The sequence below is a fragment of the Amphiura filiformis genome, chromosome 7 (genome assembly GCF_039555335.1).
Source record: "Amphiura filiformis chromosome 7, Afil_fr2py, whole genome shotgun sequence".
NCBI classification, from domain to species: Eukaryota; Metazoa; Echinodermata; class Ophiuroidea; order Amphilepidida; family Amphiuridae; genus Amphiura; species Amphiura filiformis.
In genome coordinates, this window is record NC_092634.1 from 68,587,748 (window position 1) to 68,602,294 (window position 14,547).

A 14,547-nucleotide genomic window follows, 5' to 3' on the forward strand; every position below is an offset into this window, starting at 1 on the left:
GACAGAGCATGTGCTCATAAAATATGGGGTCTTTGTGTGACAGCAATGCTGAAAAGGGGGTCTTAACAGCCCTAGAGCTATCTCAAGAACCACTGAACCAATACCAGGCTTGTTTGTACTCATTTTATTGCATTTTTCATGCTGATTCCAAGTATGTTCATGATAATGTACAATCCTGAATTTTTTGAATTTTCAACAAAAAAAAGAAAGTCGACACCCGCGTGAAGAAGGTTAAATGTAAACTTACCTGGTAGGGCTGTGATGATGGAGGCAAATCTAAAGTTCCACGATTCCAATAATTTCCTTTATTTCCAAATAAACTCATCTGTGGGTCATTTGTTAGAGTATATCCATAAGAAACCAAATATATGTTTAACATATCAACGCCACGGCCGTACATGTAATAGTAAAAGTACATACATTGATGTTCCGTGTTCGGTGCTATGTATGGAGTCGCAAGTTGTGCTCGATAATCGAACCGTAGCGAACTATAACAGTCAAAGTTCATGTAAAATCCACGCTGACCTGTATCAAAATATCAATGGAATTTAATTGTTATTAGATTGATCCTGGTTGCGATGGTTATTTGTGGAATGTCTAGGGTGTGCGCTCTTGAAGCAGCAAAGTCCCTGATTTGTTGTTTAATGGTTTGTGGAATGATGTGGGCCGCAGTGGTCAGCGACAACCTGTAAAGTGTGCTGAGGCTTGTGGATCAACGTCTAGGCGTTGTGCCTGTGCGTAGCGCACTGCGCTTTTTTTTTATTGCAGAAACTTATTATCATAGGTAAGGTAAATAAGTATAGGTAATTATTGTTCTATTTTTGTTTTAGCTGTTAAGACCCCCTTTTTCAGCATTGCTGTCACACAAAGACCCCATATTTTATGAGCACATGCTCTGTCACCCAAATACCCCATATTTTCCCTTTCGATCTGTCACCCAAAGACCCTTTATATATTTCCATTTAATCATCTTCGTCAAAATGTGTTGGGACACTTATGGAAAAATCATGTTTCCGTTATTTTTAACGTGAAATGCCGCTTTATTGTGTCAAGCCTAAACTATCCCTAAGGCCAAAAAAAAAAAGTTGTTTGCTTGCCCTCGTCCGACCGACCGTCTCGGCAGTCCCGACCGTAGAACTTTTTTTTTTTGAAAAAAGGTTTTTTTTTGCGATTTTCCCAAAAATGGCATGTATTTTTCGTCTGAAAAACCGATGATTTAAAAGAAACGTTGTAAAATACCATATCCTGCATGTTTACGTCCCGGGGGGGTTCTTCCTGGTTGAAGGTATACGGGGATGTGCCACGGTTTTGGGGTACCTTTTCAGCGATTTTGGTATATCGATGGGTGGGTTTTCAGTGGAGACCAATGCGCCCAATTGGGCGCATTTTGGCAAAAGTGCCCTTAAAGAGCCCAATTATGGCAAATTTGGGTGCTTTTTGGGTGCTTTTTCTTGAAAATTGGTATACTGATGGGTAGCAAAAAGAGCAAAAAGTAGGTATAGAGAAAGTCAGCATCCGAAAGTCTGCGTGGCACACCCCCGTACAAAATTTTTCGAAGAACCCCCCCGGGGTTTACGTGTCCGGCTGTACCTGACTGTCGGGTTCCGCAATTTCGTATACCACCTCAGCGTCTAAGCTCTAATACAATTTGCTATCCACCTGCACATTTCGGACGGCGCATCTAGGGATGAGTTTATTAATTTTACAGGCAAAATATAACCGTGCATATCGTGCAAGAATGGATACAATATAGCAGATGTTAAAATATGGTAAAAGTAGATAAAATTTGAAAACAGTTGTACCAGATATTCATTTCTTGTTTATAAATATTTAGATTCATGATATTTGTTCGTATCGACTAGGATGTAACATTGCACTATTTTTTTCAACATGTTTGTTGAGGCTACTTTTATTAAGAGCACAAATCGCTCGGTATAAATGATTTCACTTTAAACATGGCGGACACAACATGAGTAGCGCTAGCTGTACAGGTGAAGCAAGGGACCGAACACGCTGATTAATATGATAGTTTTGAAAAGCAGAAAACACTACATGTAGGAGAATTGTACACTTCATTAAACGCAGGCCTACATGTAGAAGAGCTACAATTGTTTAAGGTGCAAGTGGCGAGCACAGATGCTGGACCATGGCGTGATGTTGCTGCTACGGAAATGCTTGAACCATTAATTGCATTCGGTATTCGCCATGTCTGTTTCTGGGAAACGGGGAAAAAAAAAAAAAAAAAAAAAACTTTTCCCGACCCAACGACCGACCCCATTTTTAAAATCCATTCGAGGGCAATTTTTTGGCCTAACCCTCCATCACCACCTCCCCCTTTCCCACCAGTCAATGCTGGATACTGCAAGGCGCACATGAGCAACATTGCACGATTCAACATTGTTCGTGAGAAATGGGGGACTCATTTATTTACATTACCGTCTTGTTGAAAGTGTCCCAACATTTTTGACAATCATTGTAGTATTGTAGAGAAGAACAAAATACAACTTTCTCAGATTATATTCTTCCGCGTAATTGTAATGTCGGCATACACATTCAAAGCCATCATTGTCTCAAGTTGATTTGACGAATTTTTTCAATTACCTTTGTATTTACATTAAATTTGATCACATCTCAAAATGTACATTCGAAAATGTACTTCTCGCAAGTGACACTTTTTCAAAAGTAGTCCTCGAAATTAAAAAAAAAGAAGTTATTGGTAGCCTATTTGTTACATCCACCCTTGTCCGATAATCAATGTCACATACCGTTGCGTTCGACAATAATGGCTCATTTAAAAAAAAGATGCAGTTTTGAAAGTACCTTTATCCATTCAACTATCTCAATACATGCAGAATATTTCCAAGTGCAATTTTCAATACGGTATTTTATTCTTACATAATGATCCATTGTGCCAGAACGCCCCGGGGGGATCACTCACATAAATGGTCTGTACGCATACGTGACCAAAAAACAAGTAGAAGGGGGTGTTTTTTTAGGCAAGGCAAGTTACGCGCGTGACGCGTTTAGGGGCTAAAAAACAGTGATTTTCAAATAGTAAGGGTAGTTTTCTGAAACTGGACAACTTGTTTCGGGTACCTTTTCAAATTTTTGGTAAATTATGAGTCCAAAAAGGGTACATTTGTTGCATTTTTACCAGCCAAAAACTCATTAGGGGGTAAATTCTACACTAAATTACCTTATTAAGGGGCTAAATTTGCTGGTAGGGTAAAACTCGTTTAGGGGGTGTTTGAAAAAAATTTGGTCACGCATGCGTACACTGTCATATTTGATTGCCCCCCCCCCCGGGCAGAACGCAACTACGTCTGACATGGTAAATTGGACTAGGTGTTACAGTAAGAAGTAGTTGCTTTGTGTGTTAGGTTAAGTGTATAATTATGATTTTTATGACTTTACCTGAATTCCTATAGTAGTAATCCCTGCCGATTGTGTGGTCATAAGATGGACCATACCATGTTCGCCTTCTATATCTTCGACTCCAGTCTGTGTTGTCATTTATTACTTGCGTATAGCTGCATATGTCGTAATTATCAAAATTGCAACTGGCATTGTTGGTCGTAGGAGGCAATGTTACTGGTGGCGGAGGTTCTGTTACGACTAAACATAAATTAATATCTATCAAACAATCATTAAAGTATTATAATAATGTGTATACATAATGTGGTGATAATTATAACCGAACTTATGAATTGTAATATTAATATTATTCGATTATGATACGAATTTAAAGTTTGGTAGGTACGGATGTATTGACTGATTAATGCCAGAAGTGGGTAAGTGCCATAGCTGTCATGTGTAGCTGCCATATGTAGGTGAATACAATATACGTGTGTAAATTGCCAAATGTTAACAGGGCATCTATTGCACTTACGCACTTCTGGCACTGAGCAATCGATATTTACTTACAAGTTGGACAGGATGTACTGTTGTAGAATGTGACGTCATCAATAGCAATATCATTCTGATATGTTGTTCCAGTGGTAGCTTCGAAGACCACCTGAGGTAAAGCAAACGATGTAATGTGCTATTCTATTTAAAATCCACACTACCCCTGTGGAAGGTTTTGGAATTATCTTCCACAGGGGGGTGTATGAATTTCAAATGGAATGAACACATTAGGCAGCTCCATTTGAATTTCATGCACCCTCAAAGAAAGATTCAACCTGAATCTTCCAATGAAGGAGGCCCGGGGGAGGCACTCCCTATCTGAAATGGCAGGGATGTGCCTCGGCCATGTTAAAAGTAGGGGGCATTCAGGTAAAATGTACAATTACAAAAATATGGGGTCATTCAGTACACAACCTGAATAAAAATGGGGTCATTCGGTATGAAACTTTGAAAAAAGGATGGTCATTTGGGTAACAAAAAATAAAATGGGAGTCATTGAGTACAGGATTGCCAAAAGAGTATCATTAAGTACACATAAATAAGTGCCAAACTGCGAAAAACAACTTGGGAATTAAAAGGGGGGTCATTAGGTATAGCAGGAAATAGAAAAAGGGGGTCATTGAGTACATGAATTTTTTTAAAGGGGGTCATTGGGTAATTAGGTAGGACCATAACACAAAAAAGGGGGTCATTGGGTACAAGCCGGTTTGAAAAAGGGGTCTATCCCGCGGCACATGATGCATATCTGTCATGGAAGTGCCCCCCCCCCCCCCGGGAAGGAGGGTGAGTTTCAAATGGAGCTGCCTAATGTGTTATTCCATTTAAAATTCATACTACCCCTGTGGAAGATAGTTCCAAAATCTTCCACAGGGGGAGTATGAATTTCAAATGGAATAGCCCAATATATACAAGCGGGCTACAAGCCCGGGGGCACATCATCAATTTTTGGTAGGTTTGCTGCCCCGGAACTTTTGCAAAAATAGGCACAAATTTATCAAGGGGTGTAGTACCACCTTAAACCTATAGAGTGTTTACAAGTGCGTTGTATTCTGCTCTGCTACTTAGGCACCAGAACCAAATTTGTTCGATCTTTGGATCGACCGTCCATGCTGCTTCGATGCTTGTCATTAATGAATTATCAACTAATTAATGAGAATGCTACATCTATATTGGTCAATATCAATACAGGCAAAGATAATACATTATCTCAATTGATTTCATAAATAATAAGGATCGACCAAGCATCGATGGTCGATCGAAAGATCGAACTAATTTTGTTTCTATTGCCTTAAGGGCTGGGGTATGAACGTTTGGACGGTATTTATTTTGGGACATTAGAGCACATCAGACATATCGAATTGCATTCTGAATACGAAGAATGTCATTCTGATATCAAATAATTTTGATTTTTGAAATTCGCAATTTAATACACATTTTATGGCAAATCATTAAAATTGATATTTTTGATATTTAACAGTACTTGAAGTGAACTTTATAAATCGGATGATTTATACTTAAAGTGTATGTAGGTGGGGTGAAATGCCGACGATCAATTGAAAATGTTGACCTTTCGTATTGAAGATATGGATTTTTTTCCCAAAACACCAAAAAAATTAGGTCTTTTGGGAAAAAATCCATATCTTCAACATGAAAGGTCAAAATTTTCAATTGACCGTCGGCTTTCCTCCCTGCTACATACACTTTAAGAATATATCATTAGATTTATATAATTCACTTCGAGGACTGTTATATATCAAAATTTGAAAAATATCAAATTTTTATAATTTGTCATAAAATTTGTATTATATTGTGATTTTCAAAAATGAAAATTATTTGATATCAGAAAGACATGCTTCGTATTCAAATGCAATTCGATAGGTCTGAGGTGCTCTCATGTCGCACAAAAAATACTGTCGAAACGCAATAAACGCTCATTTTAGATCCCTTAACATGTCGAAATTTAAGACCTGTTACATAACGTCTTATCAAAGTAAGCAACCATGAACAAAATGTTAAATTTATTGTCCAATCACCATTAATCGCTAAAAGCGGCGACAGGGATGAAATATGAATCACTCAGTTATTTATCAATAACGATTGGACAATTAAGTTTATTTTATACTCACTCGAAATGCGACATTTACCAACCCAACATCAACTGTAGCACGATGCCAGAAGTTACCTTGATCGCCAGATTGCTTCCAAGCATGCGTTGCTGGAATTTCTTCTCCTTGTTTTTGAAAAAACACCTTTAGATTTTCTGCATTTCTGCCATACATGTGGTACCAGAATTCAACACATGATCGGGATTTTTGTGGCGATGCATATGGAGACTTCAACCACGCTTTCTTACTCTGATGGCTGAATTGATAGTATCCATACGCATTTTCATAACTAACGAATAGGTAAAAGCCTGTATTAAAAATTACAAGTTAAAAGATATTATTACTCTTACTTGAAGATTTACTTTTTACGACGGAATAATTATGTCGTTTTAATTATTGCGATCGAAGTATGTTTTAAGCCCTGGCGGGCTGGGGCACAGTATCAACAAAAAAATCCAGGTGGTGGTCGCATTGCATTCTCTAAATTCAGTAAATTTTCATCGTCAACCGTGTAATTGAATGGGAATATTTTGAAATTTTAAAACGCTTGAAATATCAAAAACAAATGGGCCTATGTTAATAAGTAATATAAATACAAGCTAAAACCGTTGGGTTTCGATAATGAACCCGACAAAACTAACCAAGTATATTGAAAATGCCATACGGCCGGGCGGTTTTACAAGTTGCCGGCTCGATCATGTCATCCACCACCTGAAAAAATCAAGGCCGCAAGCCTGCCAGGGCTGAAGCCGGAAACTACCATAGGGAGTTCTTGCAACTATTAGCGTTCCAATATAGAAGAGCCCCGCAGGGCAAGATAACAAGAGTGATGTGCAGTCTCGAAGGGAATTAAAACCTTGCGTAATCTTTATAGAAATGTGAGGAGATCAAATTTTTCACTGTTCTCACATTGTACATATAGTATAGAATAATGTACTCACTCCTATAGCTATCAAGTACATTGACATTAGCCAGTATCTATGGCCTGTTGATTTTCATGTTTATATGGATCAAAGATGGCATTGCCTGCTGTCTTCCTGATCTGTCGTATACAGATAGCTTGATCGTACAATTGGTTCTATTTGAACAACTTGTCAAAGTTGCCGCAAATACAGGAGGGGCACATCTTACCGATTTCATTTTTCAAAGTGTGATCCGTGGATGGCCCAACTGGTAGTCGATGAGATGCGGAGTCGCCATTTATCCACGCCCAATCAATGTCATCTGCAGTATTCTCCTGCTCATAATAGCATATTTCTGCTTCCTCAAAATCACAAGTAATACTGGAGTAGTTGTGAACGTGATCTGCAAGAAAAATTCTGTCAATATTAATTTACACATTCTGATCTTTCTTCAACTTATAGCTACTTATAAACATGCCAAAGACATTGTTTTTTATGATGAATTTACAGGCATATTCACTATGAAACTAAAGTATTAAAAATCACGCTGAAATCGGAAAATAACACTGAAACCACGCAAGAGTTTATTTCAAGGTATGCAAATTACCATTGTATAACCACGCTGAAATAAAAATGGTCTGAAACAATTGCAAAGTAAATTGCAGCTCATTTATCCCACTGAATTATAATCACACTGAAACGAGTTCAAATTAATGGAAATGAGTGCTTTCGATCATTGTTCATTTTATATAGAAAATTGGAAATAGACGCTTGTTGCTGAAGAATACCATGAGAGACTCTAAAAGCAATACTGGTCAGTACGTTCTTCTCCGTTTTGTTCTTATAATTTTTAGGATTAAGCGCGCTTCAGACTCCGTATTGTACGTACAATATTGTATGTACAATACTTTTCGTGACGTCAAAAAGTATTACACGTGCAATAAATAGTATGTACCGGGAAAATATATATTGTGCTACAATCATTGGTTGCTTAATTGATACGGAGTTGCCAAATTTCTAAGAGTGGTAAATTTAGTGAGTGTTCGTGCACGGAATGATGAACATCTTTTTATGTCTTCTTGTATTCAACTGTACTTAATATTAAAAGGCCTATTAATACTAATAATATTAATAATATTACAATTGTAATAATAATATAAATGGCACATTCAGTTTTTATTTATTTATTTATAGATTTATTTATTTAGGCCTATTTGTTTATTTATTTATTTATTTATTTATTGGTTGATTGATTGGTTGATTGATTGATTGATTACTGATTGATTAATTGATTTAGCGATTCATTTATACCGACATTTAGTCATATATTGATTTAGTCAGTTTCTTAAGTATTATTTGTAGGCCTATGTATTTATTCTGGTTTTGATTTGATTGATACCGATATATTTATTGTTTTTTAGAGTTTTGGCATATAACATAATACATAATAACACGTTGTGTTATGAATTTGCAACAGCTTTTTACATGTTGATATCGTTGAGGCACGTTATGATGGTGTATGTTATAGACCTACTTATGATCATCCCAAAACATCCATAAACGTGTTAATGTGAAACGAGATTACTTGAAATATTATTTCAGAGTTGAAAGAGTTTCAACGATACGAACATATTTCTGAAATATTTCTCTCTGATTGGTTGATTGTCAAGAGGATTACGGCATCCTCAAAGCCTCATGCTGTAATTCTCTAATCGATATCTATTATAGGACCGATCTTTTGAAATCCATACAACCGTGTCATATGAAATAGTCTCGGATCATAGTTTGTGGACCGATACAACGTTGATACGTCAGATTTCGGAATTGTATTAAAAATAGGCACAAATCACATTGAACAGGTTGAATGGTGGCAAAAGTAGATAAAATAACTATGGGTCGAATTTACATTAATCAGTGTCCTGGGCCAGGATAACATTTAGGACTCCTTCGCATTCTAAAACAATACTTTGAACCGGAACTTTGAACACCAAAATGTCCTTGCTTTCATTTTCTCATTTAATTTGTTTTAATTGTAATTAATTTCTTTATCCACTGGCTCTGTGGTAAATCCGGTATTGCCAAATATTTATCATCCATTACCCGTGTTAATCTATTTATTTATTAAAATGCACCATCTATTAAATTCCTGTAATAACACATAGGCCTAGTGTATTTGATAACAAATTTGTTTTTATTTTTTATTGGAATTTGGGTGCCATTACACGATTTCATATTATATAAAATATGTTTGGGCATGGCGGAATTAGTATATGATTAAAAATAGACATACTCTTAGGCCCCCTTTTTTAATGTTTGTACATTATTAATATTAATATTTATGTACAAAATGCAAACGAATGTATATATATTTTATTGTTTTGTAAACATTAAATTTGATGTTTACTCATAATTATGTCTGGAAAGTCAGGGAAAAACTAAGGAGTATCGGTATTTAGTTTCCTGGGAAAGTGGATCAGATGAGCAGTGATTAAAAACATTCACCCTAAATCTTTATTTGATTTTTATTTTTTATGAATTTATTAGGCCTACTGGTAAAGTGCAGAAAAAACCTCCAAACGCACTCTAGGATTTTTCATCAGCAGCAGTAGAAATTGATCTTGCATAGATTTTCTGGTGTCCTCGCTTGGATTTAGCAAACAATGAACCGTCAGGGTTATAGCGCGTTATTTAATCTGATTCAACTAGTCGTGGCACGTATATTTATTGCACGTGCAATAATTTTTGACGTCACGAAAAGTATTGTACATACAATATTGTACGTACAATATGGAGTCTGAAGCTAGCCTTACTCTGATACTCAATATCCCATAATGACCCATTCTTCTGTGCCACACTGATAATCAATAAAAATGACACATTCTTCCATCCCACATCGATAATCGATATCCCAGAATAACCCATTACCCATACCACAACGATAATCAATATCCCGTGCCCCGTGCCACACTGATAATCGATATCCCAAGATGACACATTCTTCCATCCCACAATGATAATCAATATCCCAAAATGACACATTCTTCCATCCCACGTCGATAATCAATATCCCAGAATGACCCATTTTCCCATGCCACAACGATAATCAATATCCCGTGCCCCGTGTCACACTGATAATCAATATCCCAAGATGACACATTCTTCCATGCCACAATGATTATCAATATTCCAAAATGACACATTTTTCCATGCCTCATCGATAATCAATATCCCCAAATGACATATCCTTCCATGCCATGATAATCAATATCCCCAAGTGACACATACCTCAGTGCCACAATGCTAATCAATATCCCAGAATGACCAATTATTCCATTCCTTCAATTATTCCACAATAATAATCATTATCCCCAAATGACACATTCCTCCATGCCACAATGATAATCAATATCCCAAAATGACACAATCTGCCATGCCACAATAATATCCCCAAATGACACATTCTTCCATGCCAAAATGATAATCAATATCCCCAAATGACACATTCTGCCATGCCAAAATGATAATCAATATCCCCAAATGACACATTCTTCCATGCCAAAATGATAATCAATATCCCCAAATGACACATTCTGCCATGCCAAAATGATAATCAATATCCCCAAATGACACATTCTTCCATGCCACAATGATAATCATTATCCCCAAATGACACATTCCTCCATGCCACAATGATAATCAATATCCCAAAATGACACAATCTGCCATGCCACAATAATATCCCCAAATGACACATTCTTCCATGCCACAATGATAATCATTATCCCCAAATGACACATTCCTCCATGCCACAATGATAATCAATATCCCCAAATGACACATTCTTCCATGCCACAATGATAATCATTATCCCCAAATGACACATTCCTCCATGCCACAATGATAATCAATATCCCCAAATGACACATTCTTCCGTGCCACACTGATAATCAATATGTAAAAATGACACATTCTTCCATGCAACATCGATAATCAATATGTCAAAATGACACATCCTTCTATGTCATGATAATCAATATCCCCAGATGACACATTCCTCCGTGCCACAATGATAATCAATATCCCCAAACGACACATTCTACCATGCCACAATGATAATCATTATCCCAAAATGACACATTCCTCCGTGCCACAATGATAATCAATATCCCCAAATGACACATTCTACCGTGCCACACTGATAATCAATATCCCAAAATGACACATTCCTCCGTGCCACAATGATAATCATTATCCCAAAATGACACAATCTGAAATGCCACAATAATAATCAATATCCCAAAATGACACATTCCTCCGTGCCACAATGATAATCAATATCCCCAAATGACACATTCTTCCGTGCCACACTGATAATCGATATCCCAAAACGACACATTCTACCATGCCAAAATAATAATCAATATCCCAAAATGACACAATCTGCCATGCCACAATAATAATCAATATCCCAAAATGACACATTGACCACAATGGGTAAACAACTTACGTTCACCAGGACAAACATCGGCTACAATTTTGATGTCATCTATGGCAATGTCTCCTCTGTATCCGTCGCCTTGCATTGCTTCAAAAACTACCTATAATTCAAAATCACCACTTTTATCATCTTTATACCAGAAAAGGATTGACGTGTTTTTTTTATATTTGTGTGCTCTGTTTGTTTGTGACAAAATGTGACCAGTTTGAAAATCAACTGGTGTTACTCTTGCCATTCTAATGTTGTTTGCTTGCAGCTGGTCTGCTGTTTTATGCATATTATTGTTTGTATAATTCTTAAGTTAAAATCATTTATTGTAAATTAAGTTTGGTAGTTTTTAAATCTGTAAAGCGCATTGAGGAATCTGAGATTCACAATGCGCTATATAAATGCTGTTTTATTATTATTATTATTATTATTATCACTATTCGATTATACGAATATAAAATTGTTGGTGAGTAAATTCGTGGACATACAAAATAAAAATATTGTGAAATACAACACTCAATGTATATGTTTTTTAATAAGAAATAACAACCAATACGCTGCACACACAGATGCCAAGTGAAATGCTGAACTGTTGCCCAATTGTTTTACGAATTTAAGGTTATCTGGAATCACCTATTTCAATCCTGTTTGCTTCAAACCCCACCCACAGCTATGGAAAGTCTCTCGCGTGTTATTGCGTGAAGCTATTGACGAATCCAACGAGCCAAGTCATTGTCAGGCTTTGGTCGGCCATTACTAGTGTGACGGGATTCGAAATATTAAATATTATAAAGTAGTATCCTTTAATTTTGCTATCCAAATCACGTAGTGCGCATTTTTAAAGGCGAATTTTCGAATTGCATTACGTCATTATCAATCAATCAATTAACTGGTAATAAGCCTCGCTGATTGGCTGCTTACCATGCGGTCTCGCCGGAGTGGAAATTTCCCCACTCCGGTGATGATCGTTCTAGGTAATTATATTTCTCTTGTTCTTTCGTTATTCTTTCATTATTTTGATTATTATAAATAATACTAGGAATTAAATCATTCCAACTCAACTTAGATTATTATGTATAGAACACGTAGAGGTGATTTGGGAGTCGTGGAATTAATTTTAGGATGTGTTTTGGAGCGAGTTTCTGCTAGCAATTCGGGTGATGCTTCGTTGTTTTATTTTCCGTGTGCGTGTATACGGAAAGCATAGCATCTCTGCACATTTCTTATCGGTTTTGGCCATAAATTCACCCCCAAAATCATGCTTTATCTTGTTCGTATTTCAAAATCATATGTTTTAAACAATATAGTATTCTTTGCTGCTCATGTTGGTATATAACAGTATTTTCTAGGTGAAGCGGAAAGAGAGAAATGACTGATTTAGTTCGTCTATCTTAGATTATTTTATAATTAAATTTATTTGGGTTCCATTATTGCTAGATGACTGACGTGCAAGATTGTGCATATCAATGAGGTCAAAGGTATACGTACCGCACAGCGCATTGCTAAGTAGCGCATATACATGTACATGCGCTAATTGCGTTACTCGGGTTTTCCCCGAATATTATTTTGGATCTTGGATTTAATTAATTATTTGAGATGGCGAGTTGCGTATAATATTAATAGGGATTATTATATTTTCGCGTCGTATTATTTTCGTTTGGAAAATAATACTCTCACTCTCTTTCTCATTGTCCACAATTTATTAGGTGTTTATTTATATTGTCTGACTTTTGACATTATTCATGATTATTATTGATATGCAAACATTGTAGCCTCAGCTAAAAGCAATTGTTTTACATTTTGTCAAATCATGGAGGCGTTAACATTTGGATCAGAGTATTTATGTGAAACTCACGCAAGTCACACCCAGATACTATTTTAGATTAATTAGGTCTTTATTACAAAACATGTCATGTACAGGGCCTATGATCTTATTTTGGCCTATAAATTGTGTGAAGTATATTTAAATATTCATGTATTTTTATTTTTATAATATGTGGATGTTAAGTGCTCACGGAAAGTTATTGGTAAGATGATATGGTATATTTTTATTATTATTATATGTGATTTCAACAGACATGATTGTGTTATATTATGGTTCCGTGCACGTGTATGTTTACTTTTCAGTGCTTCAGACAGGCCTGTGTGAGAGTGCGGATCTACGGAGTAGTGCACTGGGTGAGGAAATAACACCCTGTAGGAAATAACGCCGAGGCTGCGGAGGCGCCCGGGGTTATTTCTGAGCGGTAGTGCATCGACTAAGGGTGAGGACACCCGTAGGAAATAACGCCGAGGCTGCGGAGGCGCCCGGGGTTATTTCTGGGTGGTATATCAACTGAGTCAGCTGAGGAACCTGAAAGGAAGGAGAGAGGCAATGGATCAAAAGGTACTAGCACGGATCCATAAAGGAGGGGAGAAGGTCCAAGGGGCCCATGCAGTAGCGTGGCGCAGCCCAGGACATACATGTATCATCGGGTAATGTAATGGTAGCAGAGAGGAGGTCTGGGGGCCTAATTACTGCGGAGAGTAGTATTTGGCGAGTTAAGGGTAGTAGAGAGGAGGAACACGTCGGGTAGGACTGGTGTCCTGGTTCTACGTGGACTGGTGTCCTGGTTCTACGTGGACTGGTGTCCTGGTTCTACGTGGACTGGTGTCCTGGTGCAACGTGGGCTGGTGCCCTGGTACTGCGGGTATTTGGAGGAGAGTTGGGCCAGTCCGAGTTGGGTGATGGAGGAGTTTGACTAGTCCGAGTTGGGTGATGGAGGAGTTTGACTAGTCCGAGTTGGGTGATGGAGGAGTTTGACTGGTCCGAGTTTGGGTGATGGAGGAGTTAGTCGGTCCGAGTTTTGAGTGATGGAGGGCCTGAGCTTTGAGTGATGGAAGTAGTTGACCAATCCAAATTCTGAGTGATGGAGGTAGTGACAAGGCCTAATGGTATAGTAGGGCCTAATGGTTTGTATGGTGCTATTGTTTATAACACATAGTCTGTTGAAATCTATATTGTTTATCATGTCGTAATTTTAAGAGTGATGATGCATAGAGATATATACGTCATGTATCGTAAAGATACATACGTATGTCATCTTTTATGTATTGTTGAAAATCTGGTCTGCACCTAGAGAGGGGCCTCTATGTGCAAATTTTCAAT

At 37.2% G+C, this 14,547-nt stretch overlaps 1 protein-coding gene across 1 annotated transcript in view; it reads right to left on the bottom strand.

Annotated features, from left to right (window-relative positions):
* Positions 1 to 14,547, bottom strand: part of LOC140157541 (MAM and LDL-receptor class A domain-containing protein 1-like) — a 62,037-nt gene that overhangs the window by 14,829 nt on the left and 32,661 nt on the right. Inside the window, exons 10-15 of the mRNA XM_072180773.1 lie at positions 11,421 to 11,511; positions 7,143 to 7,316; positions 6,033 to 6,319; positions 3,925 to 4,015; positions 3,415 to 3,615; positions 248 to 525 (exon numbers count right to left, since the gene is read on the bottom strand). Of these exons, the coding sequence (XP_072036874.1) occupies positions 248 to 525; positions 3,415 to 3,615; positions 3,925 to 4,015; positions 6,033 to 6,319; positions 7,143 to 7,316; positions 11,421 to 11,511 (1,122 nt within the window). The remainder of the gene's footprint in view (positions 1 to 247; positions 526 to 3,414; positions 3,616 to 3,924; positions 4,016 to 6,032; positions 6,320 to 7,142; positions 7,317 to 11,420; positions 11,512 to 14,547) is intronic.